Source organism: Tachyglossus aculeatus, chromosome 2 (assembly GCF_015852505.1).
Source record: "Tachyglossus aculeatus isolate mTacAcu1 chromosome 2, mTacAcu1.pri, whole genome shotgun sequence".
In the NCBI taxonomy this organism is placed as follows: domain Eukaryota; kingdom Metazoa; phylum Chordata; class Mammalia; order Monotremata; family Tachyglossidae; genus Tachyglossus; species Tachyglossus aculeatus.
In genome coordinates, this window is record NC_052067.1 from 55,224,075 (window position 1) to 55,247,665 (window position 23,591).

The 23,591-nt window shown below is 44.9% G+C and overlaps 1 protein-coding gene across 1 annotated transcript in view; it reads left to right on the top strand.

Moving 5' to 3' along the window:
* The window catches only part of SLC22A3 (solute carrier family 22 member 3), a 116,964-nt gene extending 99,626 nt beyond the window's left edge, over positions 1 to 17,338 (top strand). Inside the window, exons 8-11 of the mRNA XM_038769981.1 lie at positions 8,734 to 8,842; positions 12,063 to 12,175; positions 14,878 to 14,977; positions 16,810 to 17,338. Of these exons, the coding sequence (XP_038625909.1) occupies positions 8,734 to 8,842; positions 12,063 to 12,175; positions 14,878 to 14,977; positions 16,810 to 16,864 (377 nt within the window). The 3' untranslated portion in view covers positions 16,865 to 17,338. The remainder of the gene's footprint in view (positions 1 to 8,733; positions 8,843 to 12,062; positions 12,176 to 14,877; positions 14,978 to 16,809) is intronic.
* The last annotated feature ends 6,253 nt before the right edge of the window (positions 17,339 to 23,591 follow it).

Below are 23,591 nucleotides of genomic sequence, written 5' to 3' on the forward strand. Positions count from 1 at the left end.
GCTGCTTCTCTAGGATGTGACAGTGCTGAATAGCCTTGTGGAAACATCACCTCCGAACTCTATCTCCTAGGGAAGCAGTTTAGCCAACCGTCTCCTTCACACAACCCCTTTTTCCTAAAGGGAAAAGTAAAAGTAAGTGTGAAAAGTAAAACTGTGCCTTCTGGGGAAAATCAGCCGTTTTCCTGACTGTGGAGATATCCCTCACAGAGACCTCCCGCCTCTTGGCTCCCACCACTTAATAATAATAATGTTGGCATTTGTTAAGCGCTTACTATGTGCAAAGCACTGTTCTAAGCGCTGAGGGGGTACAAAGTGATCAGGTTGTCCCACATGGGGCTCACAGTCTTAATCCCCATTTTACAGATGGGGTAACTGAGGCTCAGAGAAGTTAAGTGACTTGCCCAAGGTCACACAGCAGACACGTGATGGAGCTGCAGGCTATCATGCCCCATTTGGATTACTGCCTAACCTCCCTTCGCGGTGCACTCAGTCCTCTCCACCTCACCCAACCCCTCTGCCCCCCGTCCCTTCGTCGAACTCGCGTCACCATCCTGCAGCCCCGGATCATGTCCGCAGTCCGCTTCCTCTGCTCCTGTGCTTGTGTCACGGAACGCTGCCGGCGGAAATCCTCATCCATTTCAAACTCATAATAATGGCAGTGGTATCGGTTAATAATAATAATGATGATAATGATAGCATTTATTAAGCACTTACTACGTGCAAAGCACTGTTCTAAGCGCTGGGGAGGTTACAAGGTGATCAGGTGGTCCCACGGGGGGCTCACAGTCTTAATCCCCATTTTACAGATGAGGTAACTGAGGCCCAGAGAAGTTAAGTGACTTGCCCAAAGTCACACAGCCGGCTATTGGCAGAGCTGGGATAAATGTATCCCAGCTTAAGTGTTAAGCTGTAAGTGTATCATCCTCCTTCTTGACCTCCCCGTCTCCAGTCTCTTCCCACTCCAGTCCATATTGGATTCTGCTGCCCGGATCGCTTCTCTGAAACACCGTGCTGTGCACTCCTCTGAAGCCTCCAGTGGTTACCCGTTCCTCTCTCCATCTAGCAAAATTCCTGACCGTCGGCTTCAAGGCACTCAGTCAGCTCTCTCCCCGCTCCCTCTCCTCACTTTTCTCCCGCTACACCCCGGCACGCACCTACTGTGCCTCATTCTCATCTCTTTTCCCGTCAGCCTACTTGCTCACCTCTCCTATCCTGGCCTGGAATTCCCTCTCCCTTCCCATCCGGCAGACCACAGCTCTCTTCGTCTTCTAGGTCCTTCTATAATCTGATTTCTTCCAGGAAGACTTCCTGGATTAATGCCTCATCCAACCATCAGTGGTATTTATTGAGCACTCACTGTGGGCAGAACAATGTACTTGGGAGACTACAGTATAACAGAGTTCATTCAGTCGTATTTATTGAGCACTTACCATGTTGCAGAACACTGTACTGAGCATTTGGGAGAGTACAATATAACAGTAAACAGTTACCTTCCCTCCCCACAAAGAGATTACATCATCACACCCTATTTTCCCATCTGCCGCTTCAATATTGCACTTGGCTACTACCAACCGCTACCACTGCATTTATGTACAGATCTTTTACACCCCGTTGTTTCCGGTAGGAAACCGGTAATTTATTTTAGTGTCTATCTCCTACTAGATTGTTAGTTCCGTAAGGATAGGAGTCATGACTGGTAACTCCAGCTGTACTCTCCCAAAGTGTTCAGTACGGTGCCATGTACAGAGGTAGTGCTCAATAAATACTATAGGTTGAATGATTGTACCCTTCTAGACTGTGAGCCCACTGTTGGGTAGGGACCGTCTCTATGTTGCCAACTTGCACTTCCCAAGTGCTTAGTACAGTGCTCTGCACACAGTAAGTGCTCAATAAATACAATTGAATGAATGATTGAAATAACAATGTGCAACCTGGGAAAAAAGGAATGAGTCAAAGTGAAAAGGGGGTTAGGGACGTTGGTTCAATCAGTGAGCTTATCTGGGATTTCCTTGTGAGGGTGAAAATTTCACCCAACTTTATTTCTGAATACAGAATAGGAGTTATTTGTAAGTAAGCCATTTTACATCCTGGACTCTTTTCCTCAAGGAGCTTACAGTCTAATGGGGAAAGTCTTATGCTGTAGAGTCATCTCCAAACCACAGCAACGCCATGGACACATCTCTCCCAGAACCCCCCTCCTCCATCTGCAGTCATTCTGGTCGTGTTTCCATAGAGGTTTTTTTGGTAAAAATAAGGAAGTGGTTTGCCATTGCCTCCTTCTGTGCGGTAAACTTGAGTCTCCTCCCTCGACTCTCTCGCTTGCCGCTGCTGCCCAACACAGGTGAGTTACATGTGAGCCCACTGTTGGGTGGGGACTGTCTCTATATGTTGCCAATTTGTACTTCCCAAGTGCTTAGTACAGTGCTCTGCACTCAATAAATACGATTGATGATTGCCTGGCACATAGTAAGCGCTTAACAAATACTGTAATTATTATTTTGACTTGTAGCAGACTGCCTTCCACTGGAGAGCCACTGGCCAAGGTAGGGATGGGATGGGTATGCCCCTGCTTGACTCTCTCTCCCATAGTTGAGACTGGTAGAGAACTGGAAAATCTCCAGGTGCGACCCTGAGGAGGGAAATGGGGAAAGCAGGCACCCAAAAATTAGCTATAAATGTACCGACAATGTGAGGCAATTGCTGGCCCACTTTACTACCTGATTGCCAAGATCTGTGGTCCGGGAGGGAAGTCGCCCTGCCCCAGGTGTCATCCAGATTTCCACCAACCCCTGTTCCGGGTTTGGAGCTGCCTGAATGCCTTAAAGCCGATGGTCAGGAGTTTTGCTAGGTGCAGAGAGGAACAGGTGATCACTGGAGGCTTCAGAGGAGTGCCCAGCACAGTGTTTCCGAGAAGCAATCCTGGCAGCAGAATCGAATATGGACTGGAGTGGGAAGAGACTGGAGACAGGGAGGTCAACAAGGAGGTTGATACACTTAGCAATGCAATCAAAACTTCCCTTCAACCCCTGGCTGAAGCAGCATGAGTCACCCTTGCACTTGGAGTTGCACCCTTTGTTCGTCCCTCCAGACTGTAAGCTTGCTGTGGGCAGGGAATGTGTCTGTTAAATTGTTATATTGTACTCTCCCAAGCATTTAATACAGTGCTCTGCACACAGTAAGCACTCAATAAATACTATTGATTGACTGACCCTTCCCTCCGCCCACAACTCTTATATTCATATCCATAATTTATTGATTCATTTTAATGCCTGTCTCCCCCTCTAGACTATAAGCTCACCATAGGTGGGGAACATGTCTATCATCTCTGTTATATTGTAATCATAATAATAATAATAATTTTGGTTTTTGTTAAGTGCTTACTATGTGCCAAGCCCTGTTCTGGGGGAGATACAAGGTAATCAGGTTGGCCCACATGGGGCTCACAGTCTTAATCCCCATTTTACAGATGAGGTCACTGAGGCCCAGAGAAGTGAAGTGACTTGCCCAAAGTCACACAGGTGGTAAGTGGCAGAATCCATGACCTCTGACCCCCAAGCCCGCACTCTTTCCACTGAGCCTCGCTGCTTCTCCCAGGCGTTTAGTACAGTGCTCTGGTCTCAACCTTTAGAACGCAGGGAAGTTGCAGTTGCTAGATTATAAGATCCTTAAGGGCAGGGATCATTCTTCCTAGCTCTGTTGTACTCTCCCATGTGCTCGGTGAAGTGCTCAGGATAGACTGACTGCAGGATCCAAAGTCCCCAGGCTTCACAGTATCTTCCCCCGCTATACCCCTCTGCCATGGCCATAGCTGTGGCTCGCTCATTCATTCATTCAATCATATTTATTGAGCGCTTACTGTGTGCAGAGCACTGTATTAAGTGCTTGGAAAGTACAGTTCGGCAGCAGAGACAATCCCTACCCACCAACAGGCTCACAGTCTACGAGTCCTTAGGAACTGAAACTTTGCGTCACATTCTGTGGGGAAGCAGTGTGACTTAGTGGAAAGAGTCCAGGCTTGGAAGTCAGAGGTTGTGAGTTCTAATCCCAGCTCTGCCGCACATCTGCTCTGTGATCTTGGGCAAGTCACTTCACTTCTCTAGACCTCAGTTACCTCATCTGTAAAATGGGGATTAAGAGTGTGAGCCCCATGTGGGACAGGGACTGTGTCCAGCCTGACTACGTTGTATCTAACCTAGGACTTGTTAAGCGCTTGCTATGTTTCAAGCACTAAGTACCGTAATTATTATTCTCTAGTCACAGTACTGTCACTCTTATTATATTTATCATTTTCTTTGTCTTTTATGTGGTTTGGGGTTTCTTTTACTGTTTCATCTTTGCTTATGGGTGTGAATGTTTCCTCTTAGTCTCAGCTTATTCTTATTGTTTGATCCCCCTTGGTGGCAGGGGCCATGTTTAATTCTCACCAGTGTGTCTTTTTCACAGTGCTAAGTACAGTGTTTTGCACATAGTAGGTGCTAAATAGTGAGAGCAGGAGGAGAGCAGGGTACAAGCAAGAGTGTGGAACGATGAGCTAGATGAAAGTGTGTGTGTGTGTGTGTGTGTGTGTGTATTCCCCTTTGCATGAAATCAATCAATCAATCAATCATATTTATTGAGCGCTTACTGTGTGCAGAGCACTGTACTAAGCGCTTGGGAAGTACAAGTTGGCAACATATAGAGACGGTCCCTACCCAACAGTGGGCTCACAGTCTAGAAAATCTCCACATGAAAATGAAATGAAAATCTACACATGAAAATCTATACATATCATGTAAAGAAATAATCTCATAGAAGTTAGCAGTCGTTTCACATTTAAAGGAATGTTCATTACACGTGTCCTATGCTCAGAATTTAAATTCTGCGTCACTACAAATCAAGTCCCCACTCTCCGTTGTATACTTACAGTGTTTATTAAATGCTTACTCTGTGTTGAGCCTGCTAAGGTCGATAGAAGATAATCAGGTAAAACACAGTCTCTGTCCTAAACAGGGTTCACAGTCTTCCCTGATGCCCTCCTGGAGAAAAAGTGAAATGTAAAATATTCTCAATCCCTTAGCGCAAATGATACACCCAACTGGCTCCCGTTGGAAATCCATTTTTTTTTACTTTGTATAAAGAGCATTAGAGCCAAGAGCTCATGCCTGGATAATGAAATCATTTTCACTCCAGCAGTCAGTCTCCTCGATCCCGGCCAAGCTTGTGCTGTCTGAATGTGATTTTAGGAAGCTTGGCAACACTATTCACCGTCGTTAGCCCACACCTGGTGTCACACTGCCTGCTTCCCCGAGGCGAGGCCTGAGATGGTTTCATCGCCCCTGCTCAATTGGCTTGGTGGAAAAGGAAAGGAGCGAATAACACACATGTTTACCAGTCCATCGGTGCCAGAGCAGATGGCAGACCAGAAACGTCATTCGGTTCTCGTGTTACTTGCCATCTGAGGTAACCGCTAATGGGAGAAGTACAGGTGTAATTCTAGGAAAACAGAGAGGGCACTGGGCAAGCACACTGGACGTTCTCAATTGCACGCGCCAAGCGTCGACAGCTGGAAACCCTTAAAAGTGTTGTTTGGGGTTTTCCGGGTCTTCCGTCTTTCTGCGGCCGCGGTTCTATTTAGTGGTTTTAAATCTTTTCTTCACTCCCCGACGGTAAGCCGCCGCCACCCAGAAGCCCGTGAACTATTTGACACGGCTAGGTGACCACATCGTGTGGGACGCGGGAACGAGAAGCCGAAAAAGTCAGAGGCAATTAAGCTTCCTTGGAAGCCGTTCGTATTTATGCCCGTGGCTGTTGCTGACAGACGCTGAAAGCGGGCAGCACTCTGCAGCTGACAGAGGTTTATCCAGTGGGACTCTGAAACCGCATCGATTGGCTTCGGTTTTCTGAATCTTTGAGGGCGGGAAAGTCAGTCGGCTCTTGTGCTGGCACGACCCTTTCAATCGTGCTTCCCCCCTACCCCAAACCCCTGCAATAATAAAGCCCCTTCCTTCCTCTCCCCCTCGTCCCCCTCTCCATCCCCCCATCTTACCTCCTTCCCTTCCCCACAGCACTTGTATATATGTATATATGGTTGTACATATTTATTACTCTATTTATTTATTTATTTATTTATTTTACTTGTACATTTCTATCCTATTTATTTTATTTTGTTGGTATGTTTGGTTCTGTTCTCTGTCTCCCCCTTTTAGACTGTGAGCCCACTGTTGGGTAGGGACTGTCTCTATGTGTTGCCAATTTGTACTTCCCAAGCGCTTAGTACGGTGCTCTGCACATAGTAAGCGCTCAATAAATACGATTGATTGATTGATTGATTGTTCATCAGTCCATCGTATTGAGTCCTAACTGTGTGTGGAGCACTGTTCTAAGCACTTGGGAGAGTACAGTTAGAGTTAAGAGCAATAATTGTGGTATTTAACTGCTTATTGTGTGCTTGCTTACTTAACAAATACTATAATTATTATTACTATGTGATTAACTTGTTTCTACCTCACTGCTTAGAACAGTGCTTGGCACCTAGTAAATGCTTAACAAGTGCCATTGTTATTGTTATTATTATTGTGTGCCAGGCACTGTACTAAGTGCTGCCAATGGATATAAGCAAATTGTGTTGGAAAAAGTCCCTATCCCACATGGGGCTCACAATCTGAATCCCCATTTCACAGATGAGGTAACTGAGGCACAGAGAAGTGAAGTGACTTGCCCAAGGTCACACGGCTGACAAGTGGCAGAGACAGGATTGAAACCCGGGTCTGTTCTCTATCCACTAAGCCACACTGCTTTGGTAGACATTTCCCCTGCCCACAGCAAGCTTGCAGTCAAGAATTTTACAGTCTAGAGGGAAGTGATTACTATGTGCTAGGCATTGTACTAAGCACTGGTGTAGGTGTAAGATCATCAGGCCAGGTACAGTCCCTGTTCCACATGGGGCTCACGATAGAAGGGAGGGCAGGGATTGAATCCCATTTTGCAGATGAGGGAACTGAGGCACAGAAAAATTCAGTGACTTTCTCAAGGTCACCCCACCCTCCTTGTGGATGCTTTCTTCTAGACTGTGAGCCCGCTGTTGGGTAGGGACCATCTCTATATGTTGCCAGCTTGCACTTCCCAAGCGCTTAGTACAGTGCTCTGCACACAGTAAGCGCTCAATAAATACGATTGAATGAATGATTGAATGAATGAATGAAGGTCACACAGCAGGCGAGTGGTGGTGCCAGGATTAGAACCCAGGTCCTCCTGTGCTATTGCCACTGGTATACACTGCTTCTAAGTGATTAGGAGGCGGAGAAGTGCTGACTTGGCAGGAGAGGGGTCTAAAATGGGGAGATAGCGATTACTTGGGGAAGCTTTTATGAAACAGATGTGATTTCAGGAGGGCCTTGAAGATGGGCCCTGCTGAAAGCTCACCTCCTCCAGGAGGCCTTCCCAGACTGAGCCCCTTCCTTCCTCTCCCCCTCGTCCCCCTCTCCATCCCCCCATCTTACCTCCTTCCCTTCCCCACAGCACCTGTATATATGTATATATGGTTGTACATATTTATTACTCTATTTATTTATTTATCTTACTTGTACATTTCTATCCTATTTATTTTATTTTGTTGGTATGTTTGGTTCTGTTCTCTGTCTCCCCCTTTTAGACTGTGAGCCCACTGTTGGGTAGGAACTGTCTCTATGTGTTGCCAATTTGTACTTCCCAAGCGCTTAGTACAGTGCTCTGCACATAGTAAGTGCTCAATAAATACGATTGATTGATTGATTGATTGATGGGGAGAGCTGAGATCAGTTGGATATGAAGTGGGAGGGCGTTACAGGCAGTGGGGCGAGAGAGAGGAGAATGACACACATTAGTAAGGTGAGTTCCTACTATATGCACGGTACTGTTCTATTTGTGAAAATGTTTGGTTTTTTTTGGTATTTGTTAAGCTCTTGCTATGTGCCAGGCACCATACTAAGCACTGGGATAGATAATATACCACCAAGAAGATAGAAACTGAAAGCCGTCTCTGATCTCCAGGATTAAATTCCAGCTTTACCGCTTGTCTGCCACTTTCCAGGCTAGTGTGGGGAAGACGAACAGAAACAACTGCAAAACTAGAGAACTAGTTGTTTCTAGAGAAACTAGACAAGCAGCATGGCCCACAGCGTTGCCTAGTGGACCTGGGGATCAGAGGACATGGATTCTAATCTTGGCTCCGATATTTGCCTGTTGTATGACGTTGGGCAAGTCATCTAACTTCTCTGTGCCTCAGTTACCTCTTTGGAGGACTCAATCCCTTTTCTCCCTTCTACTTAGACTATGAGCCCCTGGTGGGACCTATCTTGTTTCTACTCCAGAACTTGGCACATAAGGAGGACTTAACAAATACTATTATTATTATTAATCAATCCTATTTATTGAACACTTACCATGTGCAGAACACTGTACTAAGCGCTTGGGTCAGTATACTATAAAAGAGCTGGTAGATAGTTGCCCACAGCCAACTCACAGCTAAAAATCAACATCAAAGTTGTATATGGGAGCAGTATCTCCTTGCATCTGCCCCTTCTCCCTCCCGCCCTCCCGCCCTCCCCCATCCCAACAATTTAAAATTTTTGGCTTCTGCTTTATGTATTCTACTGTCCGTTCTTGGATACCCATCCCATATGTGGGCCCTTAGGCAGTGCTCTGAGTTATCTAGTCTGTTTAGGATTTTCATCAATATAATCTGATGGATTTCTCCCACACTTCCCTCTTTTCTAGGGCCGCCGTGGCTGAGAACTTTAGTAGCCACTCTAGGAAGGCTGGGAATCACCATGGCCTTCGAAATCGTGTATTTGGTGAACTCCGAATTGTATCCTACTACACTGAGGTACCGCTGATTGAATTCTTGTGGTTTTTTCCTCCGTGCCCTAGATCAATCAATCGTATTTATTGAGCGCTTACTGTGTGCAGATGTCTTCTGGATCCAACTGAAATTCTGTGTTTATCTCAGGGGTATTTCAGTCTGCCTGATTTCATACCGGTGACCTCAAGACTGAAGGCACCTTAGCTTTTGGACCCAAGCCCCTACTGTGGCTTATTCCAAAAATGAGTCTCTTAGTAAACGGCAAAAATGTAATTCTTCCCGGAAAAACTGGGTGCATAAATGCACAGAGAGAGACTTCACACAGGGTAAATTAAGAATCTCTGGGATCTGTCTCTCCTTATTCATTCATTCATTCAGTTGTATTTATTGAGCGCTTACTGTGTGCAAAGCCCTGTACTAAGCTCTTGAGAGAATACAATATAACGATAAATGGACACATTAGAGAAGCAGCGTGGCCTCTTGGTTAGAGCTCGTGCCTGGGAGTCAGTAGATCATGAATACTAATCCCCGCTCAACCACTTGTCCGCTGTGTGACCTTGGGCAAACCACTTTACTTCTCGGTGCCTCAGTTCCCTCACCTGTAAAATGGAGATTGAGACTCTGAGCCCCACGTGGGACAAGGGACTGAGTCCGACCCGAGTTGCTTAGTACAGCGCCTGGCACATAGTAACCACATAACAAATACCAGTGGCTCTGTGGAAGGAGCCCGGGCTTTGGAGTCAGAGGTCATGGGTTCGAATCCCGGCTCCGCCACTTGTCGGCTGTGTGACTTTGGGCAAGTCACTTAACTTCTCTGTGCCTCAGTTACCTCATCTGTAAAATGGGGATTAAGACTGTGAGCCCCCTGTGGGACAACCTGATCACCTTGTAACCTCCCCAGTGCTTAGAACAGTGCTTTGCACATAGTAAGCACTTAATAAATACCATTATTATTATTATTATTCCTGCCCACAATGAGCTCACAGTTTAGAGGGGGAGACAGACATTGCTATAAATAAGTAGATAAGTGAATAAATTACAGATCTGTAGAGATATATGCATATGTGCCGTGGGGTGGGAAGGAGGATGAATGAAGGAGCAAGTAAGAGAGGAGCAGAAAGGTGTGGGAAGAGAGGAGAGCTTGGTCAGGGAGCTTAGTTTGGTCTTCATTGGGATCTCTAGACTGAAAGCTTGTTATAAACTGGGAATATATCTGCCAATTCTGTCCTATCGTAGGCTTCTAAGTGCTTAGTATGGTGCTCTGCACATAATAAGCACTCAATAAATATCACTGATTAATTGATTCATCCAGTATCAATGATCTCCCCTCTGCCTGAATTTCTGCTCATTTCAGGGGCTCTGTCTAAGCAATGCAATGGGTTTTAGTGTCCTCTTTGGAGGACAGTGGTAGGAATTAGGGAAAAATCAGTTTATCAGACAGTGATATTTATTGAGCATTTACTGTATGCAAGCTCTTGCGAGAGTACACTGTAGCAGAGTTCATACCTTTCACCTTCAGGGAAGGGCAGCCACACTTCTTACCAAACTACCTGACAGAGGCTTTGAAGATTAACTAAGGATCCCTTTGCTGAAGAGTTGGTTTGGATTTTCAGAGGAATTTCCCCCAATTTTCCTAAATAATCTCTGCAGCGACCCCCTCACCTAAAATAAAGTGAACTTGTCTATGGATGTGCCAGTTCAGGTCTTGTTCCCTCTGCGTGTGATTTAGTCAATCAATTAATCAATCAATGCAGAGTGTTAGGGAGAGTACCGTGCAATTGAGGTTTTTTTCTTTGTTTTTTAACGGTATTTGTTAAGCGCTTACTTTGGGCTAGTCACTCTTCCAAGCGCTAGGGTAGATACAAGCTAATCGGGTTGGATAAGTCCTGTCCCACATGGGGCTCACAGTCTTAATCCCCATTTTACAGATGAGGGAACTGAGGCACAGAGAAGTGAGGTCACTTGCCCAAGGTCACACAGCAGACAAGCAGTGGAGGCGAGATGAGAACCCAGGCCCATGCTCTATCCACTAGGCCATGCTTCTGAGTGATTGGCACAATCCCTGACCTCAAGAAATTTACAGTTAAGGGGTTTAGTGAGCCTAACTCTCCCTGCAAATATTGCCAGTTCATGGTCTAGCTACTCTTCCTTATCTGGCACTCCCTTCCTCATTGCCCCGACATGCTCCCTTTGTTCTTCCCCCACCTCCCAGCCCCACAGCACTTACGTATACATCTCTAATTTAATTTATTTGTCTTGATGTGTGTCTCCCACACTCTAGACTGTAAGCTTATTGTGGGCAGGATTGTTTATTGTTGGATCGTACAGTCCCTAGCACTCTGTACAGTACTCTGCACACAGTAAGCGCTTAATAAACATGATTAAATGAATGCATGAAAGTACTCTAGAGGATGAGGAGAAGACCCTGAGTGTGGAGACTGCTCTCGGCATCCTCTGAGGATTCCCAGGGGAGAATTGAGCTGTTACTTTGCCTTCCTGGAAAAAAAATCCCTTCGTAATTGGTTGAGAAATATTTCTGAAAAGAAAATTTCCAATGAACGATGAATGGAATTTCTTAAAGGGGTGAGAGGAGCAGATGCTTCTGCTCAATCAGGTAGAAAAACATTCTTCCTGATTCAGACTCTCCCTCCTCCTTTCTTTCTTTTTTCCTTTCTTTTTCTCTTTCATTCTCTCTCTCTCTCTCTCTCTCTCTCTCTCTCTCTCTCTCTCTCTCTCTCTCTCTCTCTCTCTCTCTCTCTCACTCATACAGGGCACTGTACTAAGCCCTGAGGTATAAGCTAATCAGAGGAAACACAAAGGGCTCACAGACTTTATTCTCATTTTTCAGATGAGATAACGGAAGCACAAGAAGTTAAGTGACTTGCCCAAGGTCACACAGCAGAGAAATGGCTGAGCCAGGATTAGAACCAGGTCCTTCTGATTCCCACTAGGTCTCACTGCTGCTTTCTCTTGCTTCAACCGCACCATTCCTCAGGGAATAGTGACACTTGTCCACATGCAGAGTCCCTCTACAGCTCTACACGGAGGGGGCGTGGGAAAAAAAAGTGTTTTCTCCCTAGTTTTCACCGTGAGAGATGGGAGAGGGAAGGACATATGAAATCTGGAACCTAGGTCTTCATCGGAAGATTTCTCGAATTTCTACTGCTAGGTCTGTTCATGGCAGTTTCTTTGACTTTGCCAAATTCCTGTCCCTTAGAATAAACGGATTCTTTTTGTTTTTCAGAAACTTTGGAGTTTCGCTGTGTTCGGGGTTGTGTGATTTTGGGGGTATCATAGCCCCGTTTCTGCTTTTCCGGTTAGCAGCCCTTTGGCTAGAACTCCCTCTAATCATCTTTGGTAAGAAATCTTTTTTTATTTTATTTTTTATAATGGCTTTTATTAAGCGCTTACTACCTCTAATCATCTTTGGTAAGAAATCTTTTTATTTTTTTTATAATGGCATTTATTAAGCCCTTCTTATGTGCAAAGCACTATGCTAAGCGCTGGTAGTGTGACTCACCTTACCGGTCTTTATCTTGTGAATCTAAGTCAATACTAATGACGAGCTTTGTTGGAGCGGTTGAATTCATCTCATGTTTCCCAAGGCTTTGTTTTTGAGTGGCTTTGCTGGAAAATGACATGATTTGGTTCTGTGAGTGTGAAGTCCCAGAGTGCCTTAGGTTCCAACTGAAATATTATTTTAGGAAGTTGAAGCTATCTAAGGCACGTAGACAGGGATAATGCCATTGGTGCCTTCTTTCCAAGCCAGCTTCAGAGTTCATTGGGGGACCTTGTTTTCAGCATATTGGCCCAATGTGTACGTACAATTTCATATTTTCTAGCCTCAGATTCTTTCCCCCGAGTCTATTAGCCCTCTTGAAATCTTCAGAGCAGCTGCTCAGAGATCCTGCAGGCTGGCAACATGGAGTTCCCAGGATTCCCAACAGGATCCTTCGATCAGTCCATCTCCCGAGACCGGTAGACATACGCAATCTTGTGGCCGATGATCCCAGCCTAAACAAACTCCACATACCACAATTAATTAATTGACTATTTTTTAAAGTCCTGGCATAAATATAAGATGATGAAATTCTAGACCACCACCCCGGTTTTGGCAGGGATTGTCTCTCTTTATTGCTGAATTATACATTGCAAGTGCATAGTACAGTACACTACACATGGTAAGCGCTCCATAAATGACCGAATGAATGAATCAGATCAGAAACAATCCCCGTCTCCCATGGAGCTCAGAATCTAAGGGGGAGGGAGAAGTAGTAGTAGTATTTATTAATAATAGTACTTATTAAGTGTTTATGATGATCAGAGCACTCTTCTAAACACCTAGTACAGTGCTCTGCACATCTTTAAGTAAACACCACTGATCATTAAAGCCCCTTGGATTTAGCATTAGATAGTGACCAATGTATTTGTCATAGATCATCCGTACCATTCATTCATTCAGTAGTATTTACTGAGCGCTTACTGTGTGCAGAACACTGTACTAAGCGCTTGGGAAGTACAAGTCGGCAAGATATAGAGACGGTCCCTACCCAACAACGGGCTCACGTTTACTGAATAAGACATGTGACATTTTGAAAATTAGATATTTACATTGGCACCTTTTTAAAATATCTATTTCAATGGTATTACATTTTGTATACCTTTCTATTTCTATTTGATCAGGTAATTTGTTTTTCATAGCTTTTTAAAATATATTTTTGTTATTCGGGCCCTTTTGAGAGGTTCTGGGAACACAATGCACTTTAAAATTTTTGTATAGGAAACTACTTACTTTAGTCAAACCTTTATCAATAACAATCATAATTATGACATTCATTAAATGCTTACTATGTTCTAAGGGCTGGGGTAAATACAAGGTTAATAATTGTGGTCTTTAATTAAGTGCTTACTATATACCAAACCTAGGGCTCCTGACCCACTGTCTATCATAGCCCATTTTATAGGTGAGGAAACTGAGGGCCAGAGAGGGTATAATTTCCCCAAGGTCAGGCCAATAGCAGAGGATGAGATGTAACCAGAACTTTGCTCAGGTTCCGACAGTGAGCTCATTGTACACAGGGAACCTGTCCCCCAACTCTGTCATATTGGACTCTCCCCAAGTGCTTAGTTCAGTGCCCTGCACACAATAAGCACCCAATAAATACCATGGATAAATTGTCAGGGATGATAGCAACCACCCCTTTGCCTGTAGCATTCAGAGGGAGAGGTTCCTGGCATCTCATTTCCATTGCCTTAAAATTGATTGGACAATTTGCATCTGCATTTTGGCTTTGGCTTGTCAAACGAGTGGGGCAAGGTGGCCTAGTGGATAAAACACAGACCCGAGATTAGAACCCAAGTCCTCTGATCCCCGCTCTGCCTGTGCCTGCTGTATGACTTTGGGCAAGTCACTTAACTTCCCTGTGCCTCATTTTCCTCAACTACAAAATGCGGATGAATTGACCGTTCTCCCTCCTACTTAGGCTGTGAGCCCCATGTGGAACAGGGACTGTGTCTGGCCTGATTAACTGTTTTTTTTCAAAGTACTCATAAAGTGCTAAGCACTGTACTAAATGCTGGAGTAGATATAAGTAAATCGGGTTGGACACAGTTCACGACCCATGTGGGGCTCACTGTTTTTATCCCCATTTAAGAGATGAGGTAACTGAGGCACAGAGCAGCGAAGTGACTTGTCCAAGGTCACACAGAAGAGAAATGGCGGTGCTGGGATTAGAACCCAGGTCCTCTTACTCCCAGGTCCCTGTTTTTGTAATTTGTACTTCCCAAGCGCTTAGTACAGTGCTCTGCACACAGTAAGCACTCAATAAATACGATTGATGATGATGATGATGTTTTTACCATTAGGTCACACTGCTTTTCAGTATGTCTAACCCAGTGCTTGACCTGTAGTAAGTGCTTAATAAATACAATTAAAAAAAAAAAACTGTGGGAAGATTTTCATCAAGGGAAGCTGTTCATTGCCAAAAAGGACACCCAGAATGAAAACCAATTGTTTCTCTGTTTGCACAATGTTTTGATATGTTTCCACTGCTCCCCAGGGATTCTTGCATTGCTATGTGGAGGCCTGGTCATGCTTTTACCAGAAACAAAGGGAATTGCTTTACCGGAGACAGTCGAAGATGTAGAAAAGCTTTCCAGGTACCGTACTGTCATAGTTTACACCCCCCCTTCTCATCTTCTGGGTAGGTTAAACCTTCTTGGAATCCTGGAAATCCTCCCTCTTAATGTGGTTTCCCCCTCAAGATGGTATTCTTAAAGATCAGACTTCAGCAGACCTTTTGACAGTGTGGGATTTATTTAAGGAGAAACAGACACAGATCAGGGAACAGACGTCCGTGGTCATTTGCTCGCAGGCACCAGTTTTTCAGTTGGAGAGTTGGGGGTAAAAGAGGGGTAAGGATTTGGGATCAAAGCAAACGAATCCAACCGGGGAGTGGTGGGCTGGCTTCAGATTGCTAGAGGGTCAGAGATGTCCAGTTGGGGATGCGGGGGGGCCTTTTCAGCCCCACTTGGAAATGCTTAGCTCCGTTTCAGCCCCGTTTTGTTTTCACGATAATGCTATTCTTCGTTCTCTGAGCATCACATCCCTAAAAAGATCCAGGTGAAGACTGGGCATTTCTATTGCAAAAGATACCATTTATCCGCCATCTAAGAACTACTTAGCCTGTCCCTGTGGAAGGAGCATGGGTCCGGGAATCAGGGGATCTGGGTTCTAATCCCCGCTCTGCCAATTGTGTACTGTGTGACCTTGGGCAAGTCGCTTACCTTCTCTGTGCTTCAGTTTGCCCAACTGCAAAATGGGGATCCGATACCTGTTTTCCCTCCTACTTAAAATGTTGTGAGCCCCATGTGGGACTGGCAGTGTGTGGGATAAGTGCAAATCAACGTTTAGAACAGTGTTTGACATATAGTAAATCGCTTAACAAATACCATGAAAAAAGGAAGTCAAGCTAGGCACACCTGGAGGGAAATTTCAGGAGCCAAGAGGTCAGTCTTATGGCGAGTAACAATGCTGCTTAGTGCTACACAGTTTCTATCATTCTCTCTCCATAGAATTGACTTTAACAATAATAGTAATAATAAGAAGATTTGTGGTAGCTATCAGAAGTTTACTATGTGCCAAGCACTGCACTAACTGCTGGGGTATGATCTTGACCAATTATAACATTCATTAAGTGCTTACTACATACTAAGAGCTGGAGTAGATACAAGGATAATAATAATAATCATGGCATTTATTAAGCACTTACTATGTGCAAAGCACTGTTCTAAGCTCTGGGGAGGTTACAAGGTGATCAGATTGTCCCACGGGGGGCTCACAGTCTTAATTCCCATTTTACAGATGAGGTAACTGAGGCACAGAGAAGTTAAGTGACGTGCCCAAAGTCACACAGCTGACAATTGGCGGAGCTGGGACTTGAACCCATGACCTCTGACTCCAAAGCCCGTGCTCTTTCCACTGAGCCACGCTGCTTCTCTGCGTACAAATTACGATATTTGTGAAACGCTTACTGTAAGCCAAGCATAGGGCTCCTGTCCTATGGGACTGTCCCACATGGGCTTACTTTCTGAGGAGGAGAGCGGACAGACATTTCATCCCCATTTTACAGATGAGGAAACTGAGGCTCAGTGATGTAAAGCAACTGCCCCTAGGTTACACAGCAGACAAGTGGCAGAGTCAGAATTAGAACCCAGGTCCTCTGAAGCCCAGGCCTGTGCTGTAACCACTAGGATCACGCTGCTTCTCCAATCCCAGAAAGGAGCTTCCTGCTCCCAACAGTGGGAAAACCAGCCCAGGCAAGCCCTGAGGACTGGCTCCGGCTCAAACAGTAGCGTCAGAGAGAATGAATGTTTCAGACCCAGCCTCCGGCTCAAGAGTCCCGACTGTTGATGGGAAAATCTTCCCCATTCTCAGCCGTGGGACTTTTCACAGCATTTTCTCCTGTCTTTTTTTTTTTTATTACTCCAAGTCCCTTCCAGTGTGGCAAGAAAAAGCGGAGTCAAGTTACGAGCTCCCACGACTGATCCAGCGCCAAAGACCGAGGGAAGATGGCTGCATGTGAAGTCACCTCAGCCGGCCTCCTTGGGACCTGCTTTCCAGACATCTGAAAGGCAGAGCTTACGGAGACACGGCCCACCTGCCGCCTCAAGCAGTTCCAAGTATTTTTAGACACTCAAAATATCCTATGCCTTTTTCATCACTCGGGCACGGAGATGCTTAATAAGAGCGAACCACCGCGGGCAAAGGATTTAGGGAAAAGCCACTTCCCCCGGCAGCTCCATCTGAGCCGGCGAATGCTTTCTGGGGTTCGGACAGTCGACTCAGTCATGGTGTCTTGATCTGGTCGAATTTCGGAAGCTCTTCCTATCGAGGGACTGCTGCGACGATTTGGGTGGGAAGGCAAGAAATGGATTGTCTTTGAAGTGAAAGGAATTAGCAGGAAAATTAGGAGAGGAGCAGATGCGGCGATCGTGAAAAAGCCACTCGGCTTCCTAAGCCTCCCAACTCCGCACCTCTCGATTAGCCCCACAAAGGGCAACTTTTGAGGAATCCTGAACACAAAGACTGTAAGCTCGTTGTGGAAAGGGAACGTGTCTATGCTCTCTATAGTAGTGTAATAATAATAATAATAATAGTAGTTGTTAAGCACTTACTATGTTCCAAGCACTGTTCTAAGCTATGGGGTAGATACAAGGTAAACAGATTGTCCCACGTGGGGCTCACAGTCTTAATCCCCATTTGACGGATGAGGTTATTGAGGCATAGAGAAGTTAAGTGATTTGCCCAAGCTCACACAGCAGATAAGCGCAGATCCGGGATTCGAACCCATGTCCTTTGACTCCCAAGGCCGTGCTTTTGCCACTAGGCCATGCTGCTTCTCCCAAGCACTGAGCACTCTGCACACAGTAGAAATTCAAAAAACGCTGTTGCTTGGTGGATTGGTGAAAAGAAGATACATTTGAAGAAAAGCGGAGAGTACGGTACCAAACTTTTATCTTCTCTCTTCATCTTTAGCTCTTGAGGAAATATAATACTGTTTAGCACTTATTCATTCCCTAAGTCTTCTGTCCACTGCCCCCACCTGTATCCAGGATTCCTCTGAATGATGAGGGTTGTATCTGAAAGTGGAAGTATGTTTATGAACAATAATCGTTGTGGTAGTTGCTAAACTCTTACTGAAGGAAGAAGCTGAGTGAACTGCCTGATATCACATAGCAGGCAAGTAGTGGAGAGGGGTTTAGAACCCAGGTTTCCGCTCATGGCAAGATCCCAGGACTTGGGATCTAATCAGACTTGGGTTCTAATCCCACCTCTACGACTTGCCTGCTGAGTGACCGTGGGCAAGTCGCTTAAGTTGTCTGGCCCTCATTTTCCCCATCCGTAAAATGGGAATTAAGACCTTGTTCTCCCTCCCCCTTAGATTGTGGGCCTCGTGGGGGAAGGAGACTGTGTCCGATTCAGTTATATTGCATTTACCAGTGCTTAGCACAGTGCTTGTCACATAATAAACACTTGACATCATCATCATTCGTATTTATTGAGCGCTTACTATGTGCAGAGCACTGTACTAAGCGCTTGGGAAGTACAAATTGGCAACATATAGATGCATTATTATTATTGTTATTATTATTATTGCTTTCGAATCCCAGTCCTGTAGGCCATGTTTCTTCTCTATGTTTGCAGGGCAGAATGGGCTCTTGGCAAATCACCTAAGCCAGATTAGTTTTGAGAAAGCCCAGAGACCCTGCTTTGTTTTTTTTTTCTTTTTAGAGCTTCCTCTGCCTCCCAAACAAGGCCTGTGGTAGAGGGAAGCCTGCGATGGTTTAGTATTAGGTGATTTCTGAACCGCTTCCTGGCCTTCAATAATAATTGTAGTATTTCTAAAGGGTTTTACTATGAGCCAAACACTGAGAGGTAGGTACAAGGTAATCAGATCAGACCCCAGTTCCTCACATGGGGCTCACAGTCTGAATGGGAGGGAGAACCGGTATTTCATCCCCATTTTACAGATGAGGAAACTGAGGCCTAGAAAGGATAAGTAACTTGTCTAAGTAGGCAAGGGGTGGAGCCAGGAATAGAAACCAGTTCCTCTGATCAATCAATCAATCCTATTTATTGAGCACTTACTGTGTGCAGAGCACTGTACTAAGTGCTTGGGAAGTACAAGTTGGCAACATATAGAGACAGTCCCTACCCAACAGTGGGCTCACAGTCTAAAAGGGGGAGACAGAGAACAAAACCAAACATACTAACAAAATAAAATAAATATCCGATCTCTTAAGGCCTGTGTTCTCTCCAACAAGCCAAACTGCTTCTCTCAGAGGTTGGAAGGAAGGTGGTAAGTGATGAGGAAATACTGTTTTTTAGTGACAGCAGATCTTTGGGGCTGTCAAATGCTGACATATTCAGGCCTTCAAATCCTAGCTAAGGTAGGAAACTGCTGATGAATCGTGTCAGATTGAGAGATCCACATGTGTGTTTAGGTTGTTAACTCGAGAGGTGCCTTAGCATCCCTTCTGAGCAAAACCTCCTTTGAGCCTGGGGTGTTCTGCTGGGTTGCTGAATTGCCATCTTTCACCGAGCTTCCTGATGGGTTCTCAGGTGGAGTTTTTCCCTTGGCTTTTACGATCCGCACCTTCTCTAGACTCCAGCGGCTGCAACGAAAGCACCCTGGGCTCAAACAAACGCCTGACAACGTGAGAGCCTTGTTTCAGGGTGACACTGCCCTGCCTGTGAAGTCAATGAAAAATGAAGGTACTGTAACCCCCACCTACCTTTGCAAGTGTCCTTATCGGGAAAGTAGCTGTGTTGTTTTTGTAACTTTTTAAGTATGAATATTGGGTAAATACGGAAAATATTGCACTTGGCATTCTGCTTTTTAATTCACTTTTAAAAAAAAATAGCCTTGGGTGTATTTCTAGGTTAAATGTATGCTATACAGTATTCAAAAAATGAAATATTTTTTATGAGGATAGGGGAAAGGGAGAGGGGGCAGTGAAGGGAAATCTTGCCAGCAGAGAAATATTTTTAGGTATATTTTTTATGAGCAGCATTTTCTAAGGGCTACAGCTTTTTCATTCGGAAACTACTCTGAACACGAAGTTTTCATAACAGCAACTGTGATTTTAAGACAATGTATCGATGGACTTTAATCCTGTCAGCGCCGTTCATTCAAAGACAGTGCCATGCTGGGGACTCCCTCTACGATAGTGCCTTTTCACTATGGTTCTTTGCCACCCTGCCTCTCGTACCAACACCTTTGTATTTTTGAGAAAGTATTTTATTTCCAGTAACAATAAAAGTGAAACATTTGCAAAATAAAATTAGTCATTCTTTCATTTGATTCAGTGTTGATTCTCTCTCTCTCTCTCTCTCTCTCTCTCTCTCACACACACACACACACACACAAAGTGGAAGGGAAATGTGTAAACTGCTATGCGTAATGGTGTCTGCTAAATCTCAGTCTTAAGTGATTCTTTTTATTAGTAGTAGTATTGTTATTATGGTATTTTTAAGCTCTTTCTATGTGTCAGGCACTGTACTAAGCACTGGGGTGGCTACAAGCCAGTCGGGTTGGACCCAGTGCTTGTCCCATGTGGGGTGCACAGTCTCTATCCCCATTTTACAGATGAGGTAACTGAGGCACAGAGAAGTCAAGTGACTTGCCCAAGGTCACACAGCAGACACTTGGAGGAGCCGGGCTTAGAACCCAGGTCTTTCTGTTTCTGAGGTTCATGCTCTGTCCACTATATCACACTGCTTCTGTTACCTTTTACAAATTGCATAAGATGCCTTATGTGGATTAAACAAGTACACAAAAAATGCAGGTTTTCCTTTTCCCCCTTCTATCTTGCTTTCTGGATTCCACTTCCATTCATATGAGGCTGTAGACTGCAAGCTCCTTGTAGGCAGGGATTAACATCGTCATCATCATCGATGGTGTTTATTGAGCATTTACTAAGAGCTTGGGAGGGTTCAGTACAACAGAGTTGGTAGACACGTTCCCTGCCCACAAGGCCCTTGCAGTCTAGATGGAGAGACAGACATTAATATAAATAAATCTTTTAGAATATCTAATTTAATTCATTATGGGCAGGGAACATGTCTTCCCAAGCGCTTAGTACAGTGCTCTGCACACAGTAAGTGCTCAATAAATATGATTGAATGAATGAATGGCTGACCAACCTGATTTGCTTGTATCCACCCACCACTTAGTACAGTACTAAGCAAATGCTACAATTATTATTATCTGCTAATTCTGTTGTACTCTCTCAAGTGCTTAGTAATAATGATGGTATTTGTTAAGCGCTTACTATGTGCCAAGCATGCTGTGCACATTGTAAGCCCTCAATAAATAATACAGTTGACTGATTGATGTACATAAACGCCGTGGGGCTGACGGTGGGGTGAAAATCTAGTGCCCAAAGGGATCGTGTCTACCAAATTTATTGTATTATCCCAAGCACTTATTATAGTGCTCTGCACGCGGTAAGTGTCCCATAAATACCAGTGATTGATTGACTGATTCATAATATCCACAATCTTTCTTGGTTCTTTTCCAGCTGATGTCCCGTTCCCGCTGTCGATCCATCAGTCCGCTCCTGGTCACGCCTCTTCACAAGGAAGTGTGAAGGTAATTGCTGTGATTTTATAAATGTCCAGGGAAAAGGCATGAAGGTGTTCCCTCCTATTTAGACTTTAGCCCCAGCTGGGACAACGACTGTATCTGACCCATTAAGCTCGTAACCACCCTAGGACTTAGGAAAGTGCTTGACGCTTCGTAACACAAATAATAATGAGAAGGAGGAGAAGAATTGAAAGGTGGGAGACATACAGGTAGCCCTGGATCTGGGGGGAATAAAAGGGTCATAGCTCAATTGCCAGCTCTGAGTTACTGTTCAAAATATTTCAGGGATGTCATTCGATCGTGTCTATCGAGCAGTTACTGTGTGCAGAGCACTGTACTGAGCACTTGGGAAAAGCTGTTAAATTGTACTTTCCCAAGCAGGAATGGTAGGAGGGAGGTGGGGAAATAACTGGAGGGAACTGTGGGGTCGGGGGATCAATCAATCAATCATATTTATTGAGCGCTTACTGTGTGCAGAGCACTGTACTAAGCGCTTGGGAAGTACAAGCTGGCAACATCTAGAGACGATCCCTACCCAATAACGGGGAGATTTATTAAGGTAGGGGAGGCGTGAGCAATGAGCTTATGATGTCTGCACTGGAGGCGTAGAGCTGGGAATGTACAGGATGTGTGTCTGCCAATTCTGTTTTATTGTGCCGTGTTGTATGGGGCAGCATGGTGTAGTGGCTAGCGCCCAGGCGTGAGAGGACCTGGGTTCTAATTCCGGCTCTGCCACTTGTCTGCTGTGTGACTTTGGGCAAGTCAGTTCTCTGGGCCTCAGTTACCTCATTTGTAAAATGGGGATTGAGACCGTGAGCCCTCTCTGGGACAGAGATTGGGTCCAACATGATTAGCTTGTATCCACACCAGTGCTTAGTACAGTGCTTGGCACATAGTAAGCGCTTAACAAATACCACAATTATTACTATTATTATTATTGCACTAAGTGCTTAGTGCGGTGCTTAAGTACTTGAGCATGGCTCAGTGGAAAGAGCACAGGCTTGGGAGTCAGAGGTCATGGGTTCTAATCCTGGCTCCACCAACTTAGCTGTGTGACTTTGGGCAAGTCACTTCACTTCTCTGGGCCTCAGTTCCCTCATCTGTAAAATGGGGATCAAGACTGTGAGCCCCCCATGGGACAACCTGATCGCCTTGTAACCTCCCCAGCGCTTAGAACAGTGCTTTGCACATAGTAAGCGCTTAATAAATGCCATCATTATTATTATTATTATTAGAACAGTGCTTTGTACATTGTAAGCACTTAATAAATGCTATTATTGTTATTATTATTATTCCCCGCTCACAGTGAGATTTCAATTTACATAAGCCCTCATGGCCTAGTGGAAAGAGCCCGGGCCAGGGAATCAGAGGATCTGGGTTCTAATCCCAGCTCCTACACTTTACCTGCTGTGTGACCCTAAGCAAGTCAATAACTTGTCTGGGCCTCAGTTCCCTCATTTGCAAAATGGGGATTCAGTAGCTGTTCTCCCTCCTATTTAGCGTGTGAGCCCCAGGTGGAATCTGATTATCTACCCCAGCACTTTAAGTGCTTATTAAGTGCCAAGCACTATACTAACACCACAATTTTAAGAATGTCAGCTCTGTGCTTGTTTTACTGTTTCAGTCTCAAGTTCCTTGGGCTTCCCAGTTCCTTCTTAGAATGATACCTCTACAAGCCGATATTTTCAGATATTTACCGACCACAGTCCATTATTGTTGTGGTACTTCTTAAGCGCTTACTATGAGTCACGCAGTTGGGTAGAAGCAAATTAATCAGGTTGGACACGGTCTCTGCCATATGTGGGACGTAGACTAAATGGGAGGGAGAAAGGGGATTGAAAACTCATTTAACAGATGAGGGAAACTGAGGGACCGGGCAGGGAATGTGTCTGCCAACTCTGTTATATCGGATTCTCCCAAGTGCTTAGTACAGTGCTCAGTTCACAGTAAGCTCTCAATAAATTCAGATGATTGATTGACCTTCCCAACGTTGCAAAGCAGGCCACTGTCAGAGCCGGGATTAGAACAGAGGTCCTCTGATTCCTTGGCCCGCCCTTTCCGCCATAATGCTCCCTGTACTGCATATATGTACAACAAACGTTTTCTGACAAAAGAAGGAGATG